The sequence below is a fragment of the Heloderma suspectum genome, chromosome 5, assembly GCF_057233095.1.
Source record: "Heloderma suspectum isolate Gila_16-S chromosome 5, 16-S_ref, whole genome shotgun sequence".
Lineage (NCBI taxonomy): Eukaryota > Metazoa > Chordata > Lepidosauria > Squamata > Helodermatidae > Heloderma > Heloderma suspectum.
In genome coordinates, this window is record NC_139462.1 from 38,795,062 (window position 1) to 38,818,335 (window position 23,274).

A 23,274-nucleotide genomic window follows, 5' to 3' on the forward strand; every position below is an offset into this window, starting at 1 on the left:
GACAACTAAAGTGGATGATGGCAGAATCCTGCTCAGGGTGAAGAGGAATCCTTTCATAACATCTAGCCAGGTCAAGAACGCTCTTGAGGAGGTAGGCATGTCATTGTCAACATCTACAGTCAAGAGACGGCTTTATGAATGTAAATACAGAGGCTTCACAACAAGGTGCAAACCACTAGTAACGCTCAAGAACCGAAAGGCCAGATTAGCCTTTGCCAGCAAACACCTAAAAAAGCCTACCCAGTTCTGGAATAAGATTTTTTGGAGTGATGAAACCAAGATTAACTTGTACCAGAATGATGGGAAGAAAAAGTATGGAGAAGGAAAGGAACAGCCCATGATCCAAAGCATACCACATCATCTGTCAAACATGGTGGAGGCAGTGTTATGGCATGGGCATGTATGGCTGCCAATGGAACTGGGTCACTGGTGTTTATTGATGACCTGACTGCTGATAAAAGCAGAAGGATGAATTCTGAAGTGTATAGGGCTATACTTTCTGCTCAGATTCAGCCGAATGCTGCCAAACTGATAGGGCGCCGCCTCATATTGCAGGTGGATAATGACCCAAAACGTACAGCAAAAGCTACCCAAGAGTTTCTCAAGGCAAAGAAGTGGGCTGTTCTTCAATGGCCAAGTCAGTCACCTGATCTCAACCCAATAGAGCATGCTTTTCACTTACTGAAGACAAGACTGAAGGCAGAAAGACCCTCAAACAAGCAGCAGCGGAAGGCAGCTGCAGTCAAGGCCTGGCAAAGCATCTCGAGGGAGGAAACTCAGCATTTGGTCATGTCCATGGGTTCCAGACTTCAGGCAGTCATTGGCTGCAAAGGATTTTCATCCAGGTATTAAAGGCGATCCTTAAGTCTGAAATGATGTTGGTTTGTTCCATTCCTTATGAGCCACCAACAATGGGTGTGTGTGTATGCCACTGGCTGTCCTTCCTAAATGGTTAGTGCCCCACTTTTGTCACACCCCTTGAATGACAGCTGAAAGTCATGACTTCGCTCCCATCTGGGTGTGTTTCCTTTCGACTTCAGTGTGTGGTGTACAGAGGCCAACTGCCAAAACAGTTATCCTTGTTCCAATATTTCTGGCCCTGACTGTAAGAGTCAGATATAAAGCTTAGAATGTTGGTGACTGGAATATTAAGACTCACTTTTTATCTTTTTGAAGTTGGTGTTTAATTTTGCTAAAACCTAAGTGGCAAATGGCAGGCAGTATCTTTACTGTTGTGAATTATATTAGTCTTACAGCAAGTTTGTTGGAAGATTTTTTAAATCATGTAATAAACATGAAAAATATTCAGTCATGTAATAAAGGGTGTTTTTTCTTCTCCACACTTGTGTATGTGCTGGTATTTAAGGCAGCTGCAAGACACTGGGTTGATCCAAAGGTCCCCTTCCTCCAAAACAGAAAGCTCCTTCCATTGGATGAAGGGAATCTGTGAACCCAGCCTCCTGTGTGTGTCTGCTATGCTCTGGTGTACATCCCACTGAATATAATGAGAACCTTGAGTGACTGTATTAAGCGGCAATGCCCAAGCAACTTATATTCTTGAAGGAGTTTGTTGTGATTGAATATAGAAATGGAAACAAGTGAACTTGAACCAAGAAGAGCTCTGGCAGTAGATACTCAGAGTATTCTCCCTCCCTCCCTCTCATAACTTCACATCTACAAATACCTCAGCCTAAACCCTTATGGTGTCTCCAGACTTCAGAGGATGCTGTGCCTTTGTTTGCTTGCAGATGCTTTCCTCTAGCTTTGAAGTACTTGAATGGGAAGACATAAAATAGTTTATTCTTGCATAAAACATTTCAAACCGTACTCTCTAAAGTGTGTGTGTGTGTGTGTGCGCATGTGAGGGAGGGAGGGAGGAGGGAGTGTTTTGAAACTTTCAATGCAAGAATAAACTATATCTGCTAAAAGCTTTTCAGGCCACTTTTTAAAATCTGTTTTTGCCCATTTAAACTTTTCTTCATGCATTTTTAATAGGTGCTAGCATAGTTGTCCAAACTGGCAGCTCTTGTGTACAAATATTAAAACTAAAATCCTCCCTTTTGTTAGCATATGATGTTACCAGTAAAGACTATAATTTCCTATAGTTCCTTGTGGGTTCTTAACAGGTATTTATAAACATCTGTCAGCATGCAGATATTATCTATTATCTATTGAATAAATATGTGTGTGAATGTGTTTTCCTTCTAGCTATTGACAGCTCTTCCACTACTAGCAGTGCGTCTCCTGTTCTCAACAATTATGATACCCTTGAAGGAGGTGGCTATCCAGGTGAATTGTGTTTTGTTTAACATGTTAATATTAATGTTAATATTTTTTTTAAAAAATATCAACCTACTAAAATATTGATGGCAGTAAACATGATATATTTTTACAACCCAGATACACAAAATGAATCGGTTTTGAAGATGGAGATACATCTATATATGATTTCCTGAGAGTTCAGATTCAAGTAGTGCACACTATATTGTTCAAGTGGCTGAATCAGTTCTGCCTCTCAAGTTGCACATTAGATGAAATTGTGATGGAGTTCCCTAACAACCAACATGATCCTAAACAAGTTTCCTTAAAAGTAAAGCTATTTGATTTTAGTGGGACTTATTCCCATATGTTTGCATAGGATTGCAGTCTTTAATTTTGAAGTTCTAAATATTGTGCTCTTTAAAAATATGTTTGGCATTTGTCTGTAAAGCATAGGGTTTTATGCCATAATTTCTGGTGATCTTACCGGTTAATTCTGCTGTAAGGTTGCAGTCAAACACACTTGAGTTACAGGATGGTTCCATTGAATTTAACGTCAAAGGGTTAAATATGTAAGAAAGCATATATAATGCCATAATGTTTTATTTTAGTTAAACTTTCACTACGGCCCTGTTTTAAGAATAATGTGAAATTTGTTTAATAATTAGAAACCAAGTGACATGAAACATAATGCTGGGCTTTTAGTTATGGTTTGTGTTCATATTAATCTTATTGTTGTGTATTCAATACCGATACATGGTGGGTACAACACAACTAAATATTTAACTGAAGTCCACTTTACTGCTTTGTTAATGACAGGTAGTATCATTCACTCTCATATTCAGCTCCTTTCATATTGATGCTTGCTTGTTTGAAGAGCAAGGCAGTGTTTTTAAGAACAATTTTTTTTTCCTGCTTAGAGGCACGTTCTACAACGAGTAGTCCAGCTCCTGTTCCGTCAGTTCCCCAGACATCTAAAGCCTCTAAGCCATTTGGCTATGGGTATCCTACTCTGCAGCCTGGCTACCAGAATGTAACACCGTCTCGGCCACCTCCGGCCATGCAGCCTAGCAATTCTGGATATAATTCTGGATTTCCTCAATATCCACAGGTCAGAGAAAAGAAAATCCTCCCGAACTGTGTGTGCTTGATGCAGTTTGTGACAAATTAGGTGAATGAGAGAGTATTAACAGGTAGTTATATATGAATCAGGGTTGGAATTCTAGTTCTTTGAATTCAAAATATTAATATTCTTTGTACTTTAGTTAAAACAAAAGGACTGTGAAATTTTCTGTGTTGTCTGTATTTTTGCTTTCCCAATCGCAGGGGATTCTTTTTGCCACAGCCTGTTTGAAAAGCTGCACCTTGGGATCTGGGGCCCATCCAGAATGGCTTGGGATGTGGCTGAGGGGGCTGTGGTGGGAAGGGAATAACTGGGAGGGTGAGCTTTGTGCTTAAGTTGAAATGTCTTCTGCTCATGCAAGAGCAGGTTTGAATCCAAGCAATTATAACTGATTAGTGACTGCTGTTCCACTGTGGTAATGATCAGAAAGTAATATATATTACTTAACAACCTACATATAATTAACTTTATGTACTAAGTTCATTTAAGTAGGATGTGTTATACTTTCCCAGCTATGTTAAGCCTAAAAACATCTTGGCCTGTAAGCATGTCGATTCATATTCTATGCTACCTAGCATGTTCTTTAGGTCTAGATTATGATTAATCTTGTAATGAGAAAGCACGAAAGGCTTTCACTGGTTATTCTGTCCAGATTGGTCCAGGAGTGAAAGTGTGCCAGGAGCATTATTAAAAAACCATACAGAGGAAATCCGTAGAAGAAGCGGAGACTCTGAGAGTGCTTATCAGTGGATCTATAATGAACCTCATATGTCCTGGTTAGACATATTGTGGGTATGAGTTTGGAAGGGGAGGAGGCAGGAGTAGTTTATGGAATGAGAGAGATTTAGATTTATGGAAAGGGATATATAGAAGCTGAATTTCCTATTCCTCCTTTCCCTGCCAGCCCCCATATACTCCCCTGGGGGTCAGCGGACCCTGCTGAATGGGGTAGGTGCAGTAGGCTGAGGAGGAAGGGAGAGATCGAGGAAAATTGGGTAGAAGCACCTTCTGTGAATGGGATAGAAGGTACCTCTGCCTGATTTTTTGCTCTCTTTCCCTTCTCAACTCCCCTGACTCTTGATGGGAAGCATTTGCGGGGTGTGTGTATATGTTTCAGGGCTGGTAGGGAGGGAAAGTCAGCTTTAGCCCACCCCCTTTTGCAGGGAGGTATCTGGATCTAATCCAGAGTGTAGGATAGAAGATGGATTAGGGACCCTGTTAGGAGATGCACTTGCTAAAAATATTGATTACTAGGGATTGGGGAGGGGGAAGACTAAACAGGCACTGATTAAGAAGCTAATGCCATAGAGTAAATATTTAAAATGTTCTTTTCCAGCAATATCCTACAATGAATCAACTGTCAGCTAGTCTTGGAGGACTAGGTATACAGCAGCCAGAGAGCTTGAGACCTATCAACCTTACTCAAGATAGAAATATTCTGCCTATTGTTCCACTTCTAGCTCCTGTGCCTAATTTGAACTCAGACCTGAAGAGATTGAACTGCAGCCCAGAGTAGGTATAAAACTTCCAGTCTTCGGCATGCTTATCATTTTACCTTTGTTGGTTTTATTAGTATCTGTGTGAGGTAGTATCCCTGACTGGTCTCCTGATCCCATAATCATATTTTTTAAACAATTATTTCTCAGACAGGAGGAAATTCCATTCCTATATGTTGAAATATATCCTTTTAGCAGATACACTAACCATTTGGCTTAAAGGAAATTGAGAATACTTCTTTTCAGCTGTCTTCACATTTTACCCTTGAACACTCTTGGGTGTTTTTGACATAATTGCCAAAGCATGGTTTGGCAGTTGGCCCCAAGCTTTACATGCTTAGTTCCCTCCCTGATTTCTTGGTATGGGCAAACCATAGTTGGCCAGAATATCTGCGTCAGAAAGCTATGGCTTGTACTTGCCATCCAAGTCAAAATTCACAAATCCGCTTTAAACATTGGTTGCCAATTCTGGTTTGGAGAGTAAGTCCAACGGGAACGTAACTGGCAAATGATATGATTTTGCAATATTTTGGTTCTTAAAAGATGATGCAGTAACCAATATATCACAATTTAGTCTTATGCCAGAACAACTGGGACATATTGCCTAAGTGCCTAGGTAATATTAAAAAAAGGTCTTTTTTTACTGCTTGGTGCTGACCGAGCTATGCTAGAATGTCACTTCATACTCTCACATTGTTAACGTGGCTACAGCTGAATGGCCATGGTGCAGATTTCGCAAACAAACATTCCAGCCCTTTCAATGCAACTTCAAATTTTGTCTCGCCCTTTGTGAAATGTTGGAAGGCTCTGGCAACTGGAGCTTTTACTGTTGTATTGCATCCCAGATAAATGCATGTTGTCACCAACAATTTTATGCATTAGAGTTGTTACTAAGGATGAAGAACTATGATTGCATCTAGAGTGTTTCATGCTGAGAATAGGGAAGCATTTCTTTTGGCAAGGGGTGGGGTCATTGCACTACTTGCCCCACTGAGTGAACTGTCAGTGGATGAGTTGTTCAAGCTTTGAATTTTGCTTTAAGTACCTGAATACATTCCATCATGTAGAAGTGTTTGGTGGCAGGTTCTGGTTATTTGGATAACATGGTAACTCTTGAGCAGCCGGGCCTTTTTATGTAGAACAAATAATATTATTGATCATGATCTTTGAAACTAACACTTCTTATTTTTCACTTAGCTCATTTCGATGCACTTTGACAAATATTCCACAGACTCAGGCTTTGCTAAATAAAGCAAAACTTCCTTTGGGGTTGCTTCTACATCCCTTCAGAGATCTAACGGTAAATTGCCTTTTAAAAAAAAGTTATTTCCACATTTTTTATTTAGCCAAACTTAAATACATGGATCAAATGTTAGACTTTAAAATATAAACAGACTAAAAGCATACTTTTAAGATGATAAAAATTGTAATTGTACTATATAACTGTCAATCATTCATCTTGAAAGCAAAGTACAATACTGGAAACTACAGAGAAAATATTTTCAGCAGATCACTGTTAACATTTTACTTGTACATCTGTTCTAAATATAGTTACTTGTATGCAAGCCACACAGATTTCAATAAAAGTAGCCTCAAAATAAATGGATTTATGATGGTAGCCTTTATACCCTTATAATTAATGACTGACCTGTTTTACCTATCTTGGTTGCAGCTACCTTAATTTAAAGTTTAATTTGAATAGTGAAACACTTGAATTTGTTGTTGGCAGTTTAAGGTGCTTTGGGGTAGGAGATCATTATCACACATTTTATGAAAGTTCTCCTTCAAATTTATATGCCACAATTTTCTTTATTTTGTAGCAATTACCTGTGATAACATCAAACACCATTGTGAGATGTAGATCATGCAGAACATACATCAACCCTTTTGTTTCTTTTATTGACCAGAGGAGGTGGAAGTGTAACCTATGCTACAGAGTTAATGATGGTAAGTATTTATAAAAGTGCCACACTCAGGGAATGCATGAGGAGTTTGCGTACAGAGAGGTTTCTGAAGTTTCCTTTGTGAAAGCACCCCCACCCCTCTCTTGCTGCTACATGGCAGGTAGCTCTCAAATACAGGGTGGTGCAGTCCCCATAGAATATATTTGCACGTGCAGTTGTACATGTCATGGTGATACCAGGCATGTTATCTGTACATTCCACAGTGAATAATGCATTTATTTTATAATCGTTTAGTTCCTGAAGAATTTATGTACAATCCTCTGACACGATCCTATGGAGAGCCTCACAAGCGGCCAGAAGTCCAAAACTCTACAGTGGAATTCATTGCTTCTTCAGACTACATGGTAAGTGTACATTTTTAAAACATTTGGCTAAAATAAATACTCCTGTAATTTTGGGGATATTTCTAGTTTGGGGATGGAGGGAGTTGATTTGAGAATTCAGTTCTACCTCATTCCTTTCAACCCCTTATTTTCTTTTTAAGGGGGCTGTGCAGTTGTAAAAAGTGGGTCTCACAGTAATGTGTGATAGAAAAACAGACAGCTCATGGATATAAATTAGTTCTATGCCAAAAATTCTTCCACATTTTTTTCAACCATTCTTTTTCAATTGGATAGAAAATAAACTGCTTTCAAAAAGAAATTTAAATGAGAAGAATATTTTGGAGAAATTCTCATAGGTTTTGTTCAGGGTTCTTGTCCTTATCTTATGAGGTGGCCAAGGAGTATGTACAAGTGCCCTGTCTTTCGTTGTACAATCATTTCTCTGGCAGCCTGTAGTCTCCTTGGCTTCCTGGATTTCAATTAAAGCCCAGGCGAAGACATCATAAGGTAATTCTTCCCGTAGGGCTTTTCCAGAACCAGAAGCACAGGCAGCCTGGGAGGCTTCAGAGCAATGGAAAGAAGTGTAATAGAAAGAAAAACACACACAGCACTCTGCCGCCTCACAGTGACCGTGTTTGGACGATCATGGGGGCGAAAGAAACCATTGTGGCTTCTTTCCCCGCCCCTGTGCATGCTACACTCTGGCTGCAATTTGCATAATTACCCATGATGCAGCGCAGGTTGCCATGTGGGTTGTGGTTCTGGTGCCTGCACTGCACTGGGTTCGTACAACACAGCAACCCATGCTTCATCACCAGTAAATATGCAAATTGTGGTTGCGTGTGCAGCACGCATGGGGGTGGGGGAAGAAACCACGATGGCTTCTTTCACCCCCACAGTCGTCTGAATGCAGGCAGTGATTATGTAAGCTTAGAAATGCCACCAAAAGAAATTCAGAATGAATTATGAAACAACCTGAGAATGAGGCAGAAAAATTAATCATCTTTCATGGGGAAAGAAAACTTTCAGGAAACTGGAGGAAACGGGATTTTGCACAGCACTAGCTCCATCTCTTTCTTGGAACTGTATACAGCATGCGCAGCAGTGGCGGCTTCTTACCAGTGCCACAACCCCTACTACAAGCTGTGCTACAACCCCTGCCAATGGTGAACCTTACATGTGAGAAACTGCTGAAGAATTTCTCCTCCCCCTCAAAAAATTTGACGAAATTGTTGAATGCTCACAGAGAGAGCCAGTGTGGTGTAGCAGCTAGAGTGTTGGACTGGGAGCCGGGAGATCTGGGTTCTAAGTCCCCACTCAGCCATGGAAGCTCACTGGGTGACTTTGGGCCAGTCACAGACTCTTAGCCCAACCCACCTCACAGGGTTGTTGTTGTGAGGATAAAATAGAGGAGGAGGACTGTGTATGCTGCCTTAGGTTCCTTAAGGAGGAGAAAAGGCACGATATAAATGTAATTGATTGATTGATTGATTGATTGATTAATAAATAAAATAAAATAGGGTAGAGTATTTCAAGAGGCCATTTGTCCACGGCTCTATTATAGAGAATAGAAAGGCTCTTGTAAGTTAAAAAAACGGATTTTATTTTACAGCTTCGTCCTCCTCAGCCTGCAGTGTATTTGTTTGTTTTTGATGTGTCCCACAATGCAGTAGAAGCTGGATACTTGTCAATGGTGTGTCAGTCTTTGCTGGAAAACCTCGACAAGTAAGAGTCTTCTTTTTTTGTTGTGTGCATTTATGACCTGGATACAACAGCCCCTCAGATAATTACTGACAAGGCCTATTGCTAGGTTTGCTCACTTGACAACAATGCTCCCTCTTCTGCTCCTGTGCCAGCATAATCGAATTATCTAGTTAATTACAGAAATAGAAAGAATAATTATGTGAACAGCGTTCAAATGGGACTAGCAGTTATTTGATTAAATCTGTAGAGAAGGTTGGGTATGGGAGGAAAAGACCAAGAGTGCATCATGCAAGTGTTTTGAAAGGATGGAGATGTGGAGACTTCTACCTTATCAAGGAGATAGGGCAGTAGGAGTTGGATAAACATATGAGAGTCTAATTGGGTTGGAGATAGAGATCAGAATGTGTAAGTAACTTGGCCTGCAAATATACGTGTACCTGTTCCAAAGTTAGAAACCAAGAGAGAAACTGAAAAGAGATGGAAGTGCAGATATTACCTATTACAAAGTGAAGGATTTAAAAGAGGGCTGTTCCTCAGGGGTCTGTGGTGATCTGTGAGTTCATTTTTTTGGACTGGGTTTGCATGGATTGTTCCTTAGGAATTACTGTTGGGTTAGACACCCAAACTTTAAAATAACAAGATGTAGCTTGTTGTTTAGAAATATACAGGAAAAAGGCTATGATGGGGGACTGAGCGTAGGCTGTGCCTTCATAGGATCTCTTGAGCTCCATACCATTGGGAACTTTAAACAAAACAAAAACCTGGGTTCCCTTTGAACTCCTCAAGCGGGTACAAAAAAAGAGTGTATTGGTGAAAATAGGAGCAAGGCACAAATTCACTTAGTTTCTCCCTTACGGGTAGATGAACTAAGCGAATGGCAGACTGGATAAACTGACTTCTAAGTGCAAAGAATTCCTTTTAAAAATCATGATTTTGGGTGGGATTTTTCTGTAGGATCAAAAGAGGGGACAGAAGGAATGCAGATGATACTGAGGGTTTGGTTTTCCTTAGGTGTCTAGTGCACAAAAGTCCAGAGTGCAACAGGAGATTATATGCAGGTGTAGCTTCCTGATCTTGATGGATTCTAATGGGTGTTAATGGATGACCAAATATCTATGATGTGTTTACCAATGGGTTTTCTACTGCTACCTGCTCAGTACCGTTGCTATTTACGGCTCTAGATCATCCAATTAAAGCATGTGCCCATATTACTTGATGGCATAAGGAACCAAGTGGGGAGTGATGTACTTGCATGTTCTGGAGGCCCCAGGCATGCTGGCCAGTGGACGGGAAGTACTCACTTGTTCTGTCAGTTTACACTGCAACTTTGTCCTGGTTTCCTATGCCTCTGCTTGAAGTATCTTCCTAGACAAAATTGAGTTTCTAGGAGCCAAAGGGCTAGGAAAATGCTCAAAATGGCAGCAAGGCTGAGCATCCTGATGACAATGTACTCTAAGAAAGAAAGAGTCAAAAATCCTAAGCAACATGTAGCTACATAACTCAGTTCCCGTGATTAGTACAGAGCCAGCCCATGGGAGCTCGAACTCTTTCTTTTCATCTCTCCCTACCTCCCACTTTGCTTCAGTAAGAGGCTGTTGGCTTTTGAATTACTAGGAAGATGGGAGGAGAACTGAGCAAGAACCAACCACATGCTGGCTTCATAGGTAAACATAGGTACAGAGCTGCACTACACTGTACACATTTGGAGTGTACCCTGTCTTCTGGCATTGACAAATATCTGTTGACCATCGCTTTCTAACATTAAAGACTCAATATCACAAATCTGTGTTAAAACAATATATCAGGATTGTTTTTCTTTTTAATGTTAAGGTTGCCTGGAGATTCAAGAACAAGAATAGGCTTCATAACATTTGACAGCACTGTTCAGTTCTACAACTTGCAGGAAGGGCTATCCCAGCCTCAGATGCTAATTGTCTCAGAAATTGAAGGTAAGATGGCTCATTGTCCCAGAAATTGGCAGAATAAAAATGAGAGAGTAAATTGGACTTCAGGAAGAGATGGCTGTCTTTAATATGCTGTATAATACTTTAGAGAATTGAAAGTTTTTTAAAGGGTGGTGTGTGAAGCCATGAAATGAAGCAACTAAGTGTTGTCAGCGTACACACAGTGACTTGGTACACACAACACGATAACCCACCATGGCTGATCAGCCATGGTGGGTTGCCGTGTTGCGCAGGTGCGGCTTCCGCAAAGTGGCTTACTTTTCATGAACAAGCCACCTTGAATACCCATGGCTTATTTTAGGCTTGTTCATACCCATGATGGCTTCTTGTGTCATCTGAACCCAGCAGGGTGACTTCATCATCGGTTGTCAGCAATGGCTAGAGAGCTGCCTGGCAAGAGTGATGAAAACCCCTGCCACACCTTGAGAGCTTGGTAGTGCTGCTTCCATCGTCCCTCATCCCTTCTCAGTGTCCTCCACCCTGTGCTCCTAAAAACAGAGAAGAGAGGACACCGGAGAGTGTCCTGGACACGTTGGCAACATTGGGGGGGGGGGGGCCTGTACAAATGCGCAGGAGTGAATGTCCGCTTCTAGGAAACTTGCATGTATTACCCCTCTGTTTTCTTGCTCTGCCTTGCAATTTGTGCCTCTGTTTTACCGCTCTACCGTAAGGTTTTTAGTTTTCCCATTCATTTTACTTCTTTATCATGAGAGTTATGCAATTTCCCTCTTAGTTTTACTGCTCTGCCTTGAGGTTTGCACAATTTCCCCCTTGGTTTTATTGCTCTGCCTTGAGATTTGTGCAATTTTCTATCCCGTTTTACAGCTTTGCCATGACATTTGTGTATGTTTAGCAGTTCTGCTCACTGCTTTGTAACCCATATGTATATGTGACAGCTAGCAACGTAGGGAAGCTGCAGGCACAAATTGGGGGTGGGGGAGAATGGGACCGAAAGTGGCTTGAGGGGTGGGTGTTCTTCAGTGAAGCAGCCTTTAAAAATAAAGAGGTATTTGCTACCAAGGGAAGCGCCAAGTGGAGGACATTGGCAAGAGGGGGTTATGGTTGGCCTAGTATTGGAGAGATGGTCTTGAGCAAAAGTGCAAGTCCCTTAAAAAATGTTTTTTAAAGATTGTGAATGCATTCCTGTATTCATAAGTGCTCAGAAAATTATTTTCTTTTTTGCAGTCTGATGTAGGGTGGTGGGGAGAGAGCCAAAAGCGGCTGGTGGCTACAGGAGAGAAGGCACTTGAGGGGTGGGTGTTCTTCATTGGAACATGAAGCAGCCTTTAAAAAAAAAGATGTTTGCTAGCAAGGAAAGCAGCAAAATGGAGGGTGAAATTGAGAAGGACATTGACAAGAGCGGGTATCAGTACACTGGGCTAAGTATTGGACAGACATTCTTGTGCAAGAGTGCAATCCACTGGGGGGGCAGGGGGCTAAGTTTGCGAATGCATTTCCACATTCAAAGGGCTCAGAAAATTAATTCTATTTGGTGATCTGATGGGGGGGGGGGAGTTTCCCTCGGGAGCCGGCAACCCCAGCGGACAAATTGCAGAAAGGGTGCTGACAGAGGGACCAAGGAAACAAGGAGTTCTGCTGCAAAGTCTCCTGGGATACATTCCGGAGCTGCCAGGAGGACTGACAGGGGAAACAAGCCACTGCAAGCCACAGAGCGCCCGATCTTCTGTCAGGTTAGCGAGCGAACAACCAACCGTGGCTTATTCTCAGGGTGGCTTAGAATGACATGTGAACCCACCCAGTATGTGGAGAAGAGTAACACAATTGTGCTAGGTTGATTATAATGGAATTGGCCAATATTGTCTGGATGTCATGCCTGCAAGATAAAGTGAAGACACATCAGTACATATTCAATGCACTGCCAGGGGACATATCGACACAGCATGAAGGGCTACATCTAGAAAGGAAAATTCACTGTCCCATTATGCATATACAGAAGTGCATTTTTGCTTATTCGTGGAAGTCTGTAGTATTTTAATGTTCTTTCAAAAGTACATTATGTTAACATGTCTTAGCACTGAATTACTATTTTTTCTCCATAGATGTTTTCCTACCTACACCTGATAGCTTACTAGTTAATCTGCATGAAAGTAAAGAGGTAAGGTAGATCAAAATATGACAATTCACAGAATAATTTGATGCTAAAATGAAGAGAGTTTTCTTCCTAACTGCTCTGTTCTTGATTAAACCAACTGGTTTAGAAGAGGGGTGTTCAGTCTTAAAGACAACATCAGGCCTGTAGCATTCTAGTCTTGCGTCCAGCTTCCATTTCAGTTTTGCCTCCTTTGGCATAGTGTAATTCAGATAGACAAGGACAGATTGAGCAGTCAAGATAAGGCCTGTGCTGTCTTTAGAGTTGGACTTTAAATATAGATTCCTTGTAGGGCAAAAGCAGAGGCCAGCTGGAGTGGCTCAGAAGAAATCTATCCGGATAGATCAGAATGACCTGGAATGCAGCTTATGGTCAATGAAAATTGCATAGTTGCAGCCCATTTCAAAGAGAACTATGGGCAGAATGGAAAGAGAACAACTAGTGGGAAAGAAATGAATAACCCATATGTCCATGATGGTATGGTGACTTGCGATATAGAATAGTGTTGTCCATATGCTGCAGTTACGGAGGAGAACAGAAAAATACAGAATGTGGCTGTAGCCACAAATCCTTTCAGCTTTCTGAGCATCTTGGCTTTCATTTTAGAACAATCAAGTTCTTAGCACTAATGGCTGCAAAGATAAATTTCAAAATATGTGGGCGATGCCTGCTTGAAATCTCAGAATCTGGAGAGGTAGCTGAAGGTATTTCACTTGATGGGAATGGGACTTCAGAGGCAGAATCAGAATAAACAATGCAATTTTCCCCCTTCTAACACAGTTTAATCTATTTTCCAGCTAATTAAAGACTTACTGAACGCGCTACCAAATATGTTCACCAACACAAGAGAAACACACAGTGCATTAGGCCCAGCCCTTCAAGCTGCCTACAAATTGATGTCTCCAACGGGTGGGCGCATATCTGTATTTCAGACACAGTTACCATCTTTGGGCACAGGACGCTTGCAGTCCAGGGAAGATCCCAATCAAAGATCAAGCACAAAGGTACTTTGGCCTTCGGGGTGGTTATATAACTAATTAGACAGGGCTCTATGTATTGTGTAGCTGCTGGGGGCTATCATCAGGAGGTTTGGGGTGCAGTGTCATCAGTATACAGATGACATGCTGCGCTGCCTCTCATTTAAATCTTCACCAAGGTTGGCTATAGAATCCCTGTCCAAATGTCTGGAGATGGTGAGTGGCTGGATGGGGAGGAATAAGCTGAACCCTGACAAGACCAGGGTACTTTTGGTGGGAGACAAGAGGAGGTTGGGGGATGTTGACCTGGTATTGAATGGGGTACGGCTACCCTTGAAAGACCAGGTCTGCAGCTTGGGGGTCATTTTAGACTCCCAGCTGTCCATGGAGGCTCAGGTGTCAGTTGTGAGCCGGACAGCGCTGTACCAACTCCATCTGATACAGCGGCTGCGTCCCTACCTTCCCGACCATCTGCTTCCATCAGTGGTACATGCCCTGGTCTCCCCTCGTCTAGACAGCTGTAATGCACTGTCTGTGGGGTTACCCTTGAAGACGGTTTGGAAGCTGCAGCTGGTACAGAATGCGGCGGCTCACCTGATTAAAGGCAGCCGCTGGCGTGATCACATCAGTCCGGTGCTGAAGGAGTTGCACTGGTTACCAGTTGTTTTCCAGGCCAAATTCAAGGTGTTGGTTTTGACCTTTAAAACCCTATACGGTCCCGGCCCAGCTTAGCCTATTTCAAGGAGCGCCTCCAGCAATGCCAGACAGGCCACTTAACAAGATCAGCCTTGAATGGCCTTCTCTCTGTCCCATCAGCCAGGACAGCTAGGCTGGTGAGGACAAGGGAAAGGGCCTTCTCTGTGGTGGCCCCCAGTCTGTGGAACTCCCTCCCTAGGGAACTCCGCCATGCCTCCTCTTTAATGAGCTTCCACCACGCATTAAAAACATGATTGTTCAGGCAGGCATTTGGGGTGGGTTATGGTGTTTTTAGAAATATGATGTTTTAATGTAGAATTTTATCGATTTAGAACTGTTTGTATTGCGGGTGACCGGCCAGATGGGCGATTGATTGCTTGATTAGATAGATAGATAGATAGAGGTATTGGTTGAAGTATTTCCACTTCCATTTAAACAAAACAAATGTTGAGCCTTCCAGTTATGAACATCGGCTTGAAAGTATGCCTGGTAAAATCTCAAAAAATTAGGAATGGCCTCATGCTTTCCTGTCCTTTACTAGAATTTGCAAAAGTGGAATAAATTGTGCAAAATAAGCACACATATTAGTTTAATTGCATAATTTAAACATGTTGCAAAAAAAACCCTCAAGGTTTTTGTGTATAGAACTTTTTTTTCAGTATAGCCCTAGTTATGGTTTTTATAGGTTGCATAATTTCTCAGGTAGTATTTGAATAATATTAACACCAATTTTGGATGATTCTATGAGGCTCCTGTAAATAATAAAAACAATACTCTAATTCATTTTTGTCCATCTTGGCCTCTGTGAATGTGCTAAGAATCTCATGAATTGATGTGCTGAACTCCCAGCATGATTCTTAAATGTTAATTCTCTGATTTTGTTAACCATTAGAAATCTCACAGCACACTGACAATTTACTATATAAATATTTTCTTTTGAACATAGTGGTAGAGGCATATAGAATTAGATACGAGTATTCAAAGAGAAGAAAGTGAGTAGATGATAGATCTCTGTTAGTCCAACTTGAGTTGATGCTAGTGTGAATATTCCAGGACAAGTGCTTTTCAGATCATAGCATAATGTAGTTAGTGTTGATCACTATCTAGCAAATGTGTTCACCACAAATGTGGTAACATTCTGGAGACACGAAAGCATGCCAAATATCCACATATCCGACTATCAAGGCATATAATCTGCTACAGTACATGACAATTGCCAGTTTGCACGTCACAACAACTCAGGTTGCTTTAAACCCTGGATTTTTTAAAACTCTGGGTTGTTGTGAACGAGTGAAGGTGCTGGTGCATGCTTCTCAGTCACTCTCTTTGTGAGCAGGAGTGGTTAAATACCCAGGCAAAACCTGTCCCTGGGTCATTCTTGGGATGTCCAAACCAGGAGCTCTGGCTTGTCCCTCTCCTAACAAGCCAGAGAGAAAACCCATGGTTTGTTGTTCATGGTTCACGTGTCATGAAAAACAACTCAGGGATGGAGTGTCCTTGAACTGTTCAGCCATTCCCCTTCACAGCGGGAGTAGTTGGACAGTGGGAGCAATCAGACAGTGATTGCACCTACGAAAAAGAAACCAAATGCACAGTTACAAGATGAGGGATACGTGGCTCAACAACACTACAAGCGAGAAGGATCTTGGAATTGTTGTCGATCACAAGCTGAATATGAGCCAACAATGTGATGTGGCTGCAAAAAAGGCAAATGCTATTTTGGGCTGCATTAATAGAAGCATAGCTTCCAAATCCCGGGATTTAATACCGGGTAGTACTAGTTCCCCTCTATTCAGCATTGGTTAGGCTTCATCTGGAGTACTGTGTCCAGTTCTGGGCACCACACTTTAAGAAGGATGCAGACAAACTGGGGAGGGTTCAGAGGAGGGCAACGAAGATGATCAGGGGACTGGAAACAAAGCCCTATGAAGAGAGACTGAAAGAACTGGGCATGGTTAGCCTTGAGAAGAGAAGACTGAGGGGAGATATGATAGCGCTCTTCAAGTACTTGAAAGGTTGTCTCAGAGAGAAAGGCCGGGATCTCTTCTCGATCATCCCAGAGTGCAGGACACGGAATAATGGGCTCAAGTTACAGGAAGCCAGATTCCAGCTGAACATCAGGAAAAACGTCCTAACTGTTAGAGCAATACGACAATAGAACCAATGACCTAGGGAGGTGGTGGGTTCTCCCACACTGGAGGCATTCAAGACGAGGCTGGACAGCCATCTGTCAGGGATGCTCTGACTTGGATTCTTGCATTGAACAGGGGGTTGGACTTGATGATCTTGTAGGCCCCTTCCAACTAGGGATGGACGAAAGGGACTTACCTTGTCCCGCAGCTTGCTTTGCGGTGGGGGGGAGGCGCTTCGGTTCTCCCCCCGAAGTTCAGGCGAGGGGGGGAGGCGCCCCGCCTCGCCCGGTCGAAATTCAGGCCGGGGAGGAGCGCCCCGGCTCCCCGGCCGCGAAAAAAAAAAGTATAAAAATAAAACAAAACACACACCCGTGATAGGCTACATAACGATTTGCGTAGCCTATCACGACTAGATTTCCAAAGTCAGCCGTGATAGGCTACGTAAATCGTCACGTAGCCTATAACGGGTGACTTTGGGGGAAAAAAAGCGCGTACGCAAATGGCGGCGCCCCATGGGCGCCGCCATTTGCGTTCCTTATTTTGGCACGTCTAGTCTACATAAAGATTTACGTAGACTACGGTGAAAATAAGGGCAACGCAAATAGCGTTCCCTTATTTTCGCCGTAGTCTACGTAAATCTTTATGTAGACTACCCCTGTCCAAATAAGGAACGCAAATGGCGGCACCCATGGGGCGCCGCCATTTGCATACGCGCTTCCCCCCCCCCAAGTCACCCGTTATAGGCTACGTGACGATTTATGTAGCCTATCACGGCTGACTTTGGAAATCTAGCCATGATAGGCTACGTAAATCGTCACGTAGCCTATCACGGGTGTGGTTTTTTTTTTTTTACTGTACTTTTTTATTTTGTAATGGCGGCGGCGGCAGCTGGTTGGGAGACCGGCCGCCACCCCCGCCGAAACGCCACCGAAACGCCGCTGGGACCCGCCGCCAAGAGGGACATTCGCCGAAGGTAAGTCCCATCCCGGGGGGGGCGGGGGGCCAGCGGAGAATTTCCCCAACACTTTCGGGGGGCCGAATGCGTCGGCACTCAGCCTCCCGAAGATTCGTGGAGAAATTCTCCGCCATCCCTACTTCCAACCCTACTATTCTATGATTGTGCACCAGCTTGCTTATTCACAATAACCCAGGTTGTGTGTGAACTGGGCCAGTGTTTAAACAGTGAGGTAAAATACCACAGTCATACACATAATAAACAGTATGTGTTCAATTTGCAAACAATTTAGAAAAATGTACTTTGTGTTTGTATTGCAACATTGTCCCATTACCATACTTTTTTTTTTAATTCTAGGTTGTTCAACATCTTGGTCCAGCAACAGACTTTTATAAAAAGTTGGCACTAGATTGTTCAGGACAGCAAACTGCTGTGGATTTATTTCTTTTAAGCTCACAGTATTCAGATATGGCTTCTCTCGGTAAGGGTATTAACTTGCACAGTTACTTCATAGTTTAATGTGTGTTGGAAAACAACATATTTTATGTTCTGTTAAACTGTCAAGGAAAATTCTCAAGTTCAAAAATTCTATTTTTTATATATACACTTTTAATTATATTTTAATCGTTCATGCTAGATTTTGAAATATTATAAGGCACAGACATCTAATCTTTAGAATGCTGAGATTTTTTCCATGAGATTCTGTACTTTGTTGGTTAGTTCATGCAGCTTGTGGACCCTGCACAGTCACCTCTTAAAGCTTGCTGGATTACCAGCAAGTTCATGATCTGGCAGCTTCATATAGGGGTGCCAGTTGATGTCTGTGTGGAGGCTGATATAATAGAAGTGGAGTTGAAGGAGCGCACCAAGGTTTTAAGTTTTTACAGTTATATTTACCAAGACAGCAGATGGAGTGGGAATGCCCACAACCACAAGGGAAATGTAGTAACACTTAACTACTCATTCATACATACATACAACCCAAAGCTGGCCAGGCCAGGGTGTCCCATAGGGATGTTGGAACAGAGTTCTGACCTGCACACACTGTTGAAGGCTCTGCTGTACTCTCCAACTTGCTTCTCTTTGTTCTGGGGTTCTTACAGCCTTTGGATCTTCTTGGGGCATCACCTTTAGGCCTCCCACTTAGGCTCCTCACAGAGATGCCTGAACTGCACCCAGTTGAAACCAGTTCCTGGGAATTGTTACCTTTTTTGCATTTTACAACCTCCGGTGTCTCTGTTTTATCTACAAGGTCAGGCCTGGCTGGAAGGATGTATCCTGTTGTTTGTAACAATAACCTCTGTACACTTTAAAGGGCCCCTCTCACTTCGGTTCCTGATGAAATCTTCCTTCTGTCTTGGGGCTTGATTGATGACTTCATGCGCCCCTAAACCCCAGTCTTCTTCCTTATGCTAAAAAGGAAAGAAACAAGACACACAACCATTCTCACCTTCCCTAAGCATTACTTACTGGCTTTTAGAACATACATCCAGCTAAGGAAACAGATAAATCTCTACATGTAGGGATTTAACACAGAGACAATTAGCAAAACAACACCAACTGAAAGAATGGAGAAATGCAGTTTCTCAGGCCTCTAAGTAAGAATCTAATAAAAAGGTAATTGATCAAAGGCTTAGCATGTCAATAGCAAAGTCAAGGACTGAGTACAATTAACAATACAATAGCAACTACAACAAACAAAAATGCAATTACAGAGGGAAAGCAGTTTCATTCATTACAGTTGTAGCAGCTCAAAAGACCACTGCAATTTTGCCAATTGCATGGGCTACAGGTACAGCACTCCCCACCTCACCCCAAGGACCTAGTTCATACAATTTGTTCTTCTGCATAGACATGGCCAAGCTGTGAAAATTGAACAGGCTATATGAACCTTCACATAGTTTATGCACTTTTAAAAACATGGAATTAACAAATCTACCAGAGATAGGCAATGTGGTGCCCTCTAGATGTTTTAGACAACTCCTATCAGCCCTAGCCAGCATGGCCAATGGACAGGAATGCTGGGAGTTGTCATTCAAAACATCTGGAGGGCCCCAAGTTACCTACCCCTGACATACACTGTTTAAGCTGTTATTTTGACTCCTAAGCAAAGAGCTGTGGTCATTTCCAACACCAGTTGAGGACTCACCCTTTCTTGCCCCACTCATCCTGTTATTACTTTAATATTCCATACTGTAGGATAAATGCTATTCATTTCAATGGCACTTCTTCAAGTAAATTCACAGTAAAACCTGCCTAGGGTCTCAGTCTCAGTTCAAAGAAGTATACCAGCATAATTTGGCTTACCAGTGTAAAAGACTCACTTTTAAAAATGCAAAGGGGTATGGGAGAGAAGATAATTCCAGAAAAGCTGGCAGATACTTTGCTACTTCAGCATTCCTTGTCTGGCCTGGCAGTCTTTTAAGGACAAACTTGCTTAATTGGGGTCCTTATCAGACTGGTAAGGAGCATTTTGCAAGCATAGGAACATTGTTACCTTCTAGTGCTAAGTTTGTGAATACTTGTTTAACAAATGGAATTGGATTGCAATGGTTAATGGATGCATATTAACTGTTGTTTTATCCTCACCAAAAGCTTGCATGTCCAAATATTCTGCTGGATGCATCTATTACTACCCATCTTTCCATCGTACCCACAACCCTATTCAAGCAGAGAAACTGCAAAAAGACCTTAAAAGATATCTTACACGAAAGATTGGATTTGAAGCAGTCATGAGAATAAGATGTACAAAAGGTATGGTATAAATTCTGAAGTGGTTTTGGTTTATTATTAGATGCATCAGGTATTGGTGAAAATTGAAAGAAATGTTTTAGAATTGTATTTAAACAATAGTTTCTACCTACATCCAAACATGCCAAACTGTGTCAACCCATCACAAATGTATGCCATGCAAAATGTGTGTCTCAAAAAGTAAATGATACAGTCATTTGTAGAACATTGTGGCATGTCTTGGATCAGAGTGTTCTTGGGAAAGTTCTAGCATCATAATCGCAAAACTGGAAAAAGGAGAAGGGCCAACAGTGGCTGATGCCAGCATCCCTTCATTAAAAATAAAAATTAGGGCCTGCTGCTGAGAAGAGAAACAGCAGGTAAGGTGCTGTAGCTGCCATCATTACCCCAATGCTCCTTGGGCCCTGCCCCCGATGTCAGGGCCCAGAAGCATTCTGGGGAAATGAAGTTGGTGGTGCTTACCACAGCGTGCTCACCTGGTACTTTTCTTGCAGCTGGGCTGAGGACGTTCCAGGTGTCCAGTGCTGTGCTGCCACAACCTGTTTCCACTGCCCATCCCCTTTGTCCCCTCAAACCTGATGTCAGCTCTGATGTTTTCTATCACCAGAATATCAACAGGCATAATTCTGCAGTATTGAGAACAATGTTTTTAAAGCTTGGCCTGCAGTCTTAAGTGCGCTAACTAGAGCTATGCCACACTGAACTCAACATAACTTCTGAGTAAACATGCTTAGGGTTGCACAGTGTTTTTTTTTCAATATTTGCCATTTTAACTTAAACATTGCCCTTTGCTTTTAGGTCTTTCAATTCACACTTTCCATGGCAATTTTTTTGTGCGATCCACTGATTTGCTGTCACTTGCCAATGTGAATCCTGATGCTGGATTTGCAGTTCAGATGTCCATTGAGGAAAGCCTGTCAGACACATCGTTAGTTTGTTTTCAGACTGCGCTTTTGTATACTTCCAGCAAAGGTAATTCCAGAGAAATATAGTTATCACTTATGATGCTTTTTCTCAAAATAAATTGCCAAAAAACAGAAGAAGGTGGCGGTTTTACCAACAGCTTTGGCTTTGAGATGAAATGCATGGCATATTGCTTTTACTCCTGTCCTAGAAATGTAGTGTGTAACATAAATGTTCTGGATAAGAAATATAAGCCTAATTCTTACCATGCTGGTGATTCCGATGCAGGTGAGCGGAGAATTAGGGTGCACACGCTTTGTTTGCCTGTGGTGACTTCACTGACAGATGTTTACGCTGGAGCAGATGTGCAAGCAGTTATATGCCTCTTAGCTAATATGGGTGAGTTGAAAAAAAAAGGTTCAGATATTTATAGTTCTAATGAGAGCAGAAGTTGCTAAACTATTACTTTCGCCTGAAGACCTATCACTCATAGGCCACTCTGTTTTTTCAATTAAAAGTTCTCCCCACAGTTAACAGAAACTAGTTGTGTCTCCCTCAACCCTGTATCATTTTGGTCTTGTGCAAATGACACTTAGCATTATTCAGACGTTTAGTATCTTCAAGGCTATCTAGTGAATTGATAAATTGCTAGCAACACATCAGTTGCTACACTGGTATGCTGCTCTTTGCCCTTAATAGGCGTTCTTTCATGATTATTTGCTGCTACTTCACTTTTCATAGCTGTGGATCGATCAGTTTCATCAAGTCTGTCAGACGCTAGAGATGCCTTGGTGAATGCAGTGGTAGATTCACTGTCTGCATATATGTCAGCTGCATCAAACCACCAACAATCTGCTTTGATTGCTCCAAATTCCTTCAGGCTGTTTCCTCTGTATGTTTTGGCTCTCTTCAAACAGGTATTTCATACAAATAGCGGTTCGTGTTGTAAAGTGTTATTTTTAATGATAGAAATATCCATGAATTATGTAAAAATGTATTGTTTGAATACCTTGTTGTTCTACCATTTTTTTATGTAGGGCATTGTGAAGCTTGAATCATGTGATGCCCTGTATAGGGTAAATAGCTTATATGTCGTATTGTATAACGATAGGCACTTGCTTATCAAAACTGTTCAACTTACGTAGTTTTAAAACTGAGTACTTATAGACCAGCCTTCCCCAACCTGATGCTTTCTTGATGTGTTGGACCCCCAACTCCCATGCTGGCTGAGAATGATGGGAGTTGCAGTCTAACACATCGAGAGGGCACTAGGTTAGGGAAGGTTGTTATAGAAATCATTAACACTGTTTTGTGATAACAATTAAGAGAGACACACTAGCATTTTACATTTGTAAGAAAAAGCTGGAATTACAGTTTCTGAAAGCCTGTTGCTAGCCCTAATTTCATTTGGTTTTTCTAAAAATCATTGGCTTCAGTCCAGTAACTGTGCAGCTAATTCCATGCACCTAGAGGAAGGCTGGTGTAGAGGAAGGCTGGTGGTGCCTTCTAAAACAGCAATCCCTAGCCCAGGCAAACCTCTTCTGAAAGGAAGGGAGTTTAATTAGCATTTTGTGGGATGGTGTGGCTCTGTGTCTGTTTGCCACTGAAAGGGTGTGGGGTAGGAATCAGAAATTCTACTGGCCATACTTAAGTTCCTGACCTAGTCATGCTACTGGTCCAATACAGTTTTTTTTTCCTAAACTGGTTACTTTTTTTACAGAAAGCGTTTAGAACTGGCACAAGTACACGCTTGGATGATCGGGTATATGCTATGTGCCAAATAAAAAGTCAACCTCTGGTTCATTTGATGAAGATGATATACCCAAATTTATACAGGATAGACAGACTTACTGATGAGGTACGTTTATATTTTATACTACATCTAATATACAGCTATTACCCCTCTGGGACAGAGGT

General features: G+C 41.9%; 1 protein-coding gene across 4 annotated transcripts in view; it reads left to right on the forward strand.

Moving 5' to 3' along the window:
* SEC24B (SEC24 homolog B, COPII component) overlaps window positions 1-23,274 on the forward strand; it is a 51,499-nt gene that overhangs the window by 23,509 nt on the left and 4,716 nt on the right. For all 4 annotated transcript variants that reach the window (XM_084855839.1, XM_084855840.1, XM_084855841.1 and 1 more), the window contains 16 exons: window positions 2,209-2,289; window positions 3,180-3,370; window positions 4,719-4,894; window positions 6,076-6,178; window positions 6,699-6,825; window positions 7,077-7,186; window positions 8,778-8,890; window positions 10,700-10,818; window positions 12,894-12,949; window positions 13,741-13,947; window positions 18,061-18,184; window positions 20,299-20,457; window positions 21,253-21,426; window positions 21,646-21,756; window positions 22,099-22,274; window positions 23,078-23,215. In XM_084855839.1, the coding sequence (XP_084711965.1) occupies window positions 2,209-2,289; window positions 3,180-3,370; window positions 4,719-4,894; window positions 6,076-6,178; window positions 6,699-6,825; window positions 7,077-7,186; window positions 8,778-8,890; window positions 10,700-10,818; window positions 12,894-12,949; window positions 13,741-13,947; window positions 18,061-18,184; window positions 20,299-20,457; window positions 21,253-21,426; window positions 21,646-21,756; window positions 22,099-22,274; window positions 23,078-23,215 (2,165 nt within the window). The remainder of the gene's footprint in view (window positions 1-2,208; window positions 2,290-3,179; window positions 3,371-4,718; window positions 4,895-6,075; window positions 6,179-6,698; window positions 6,826-7,076; window positions 7,187-8,777; window positions 8,891-10,699; window positions 10,819-12,893; window positions 12,950-13,740; window positions 13,948-18,060; window positions 18,185-20,298; window positions 20,458-21,252; window positions 21,427-21,645; window positions 21,757-22,098; window positions 22,275-23,077; window positions 23,216-23,274) is intronic.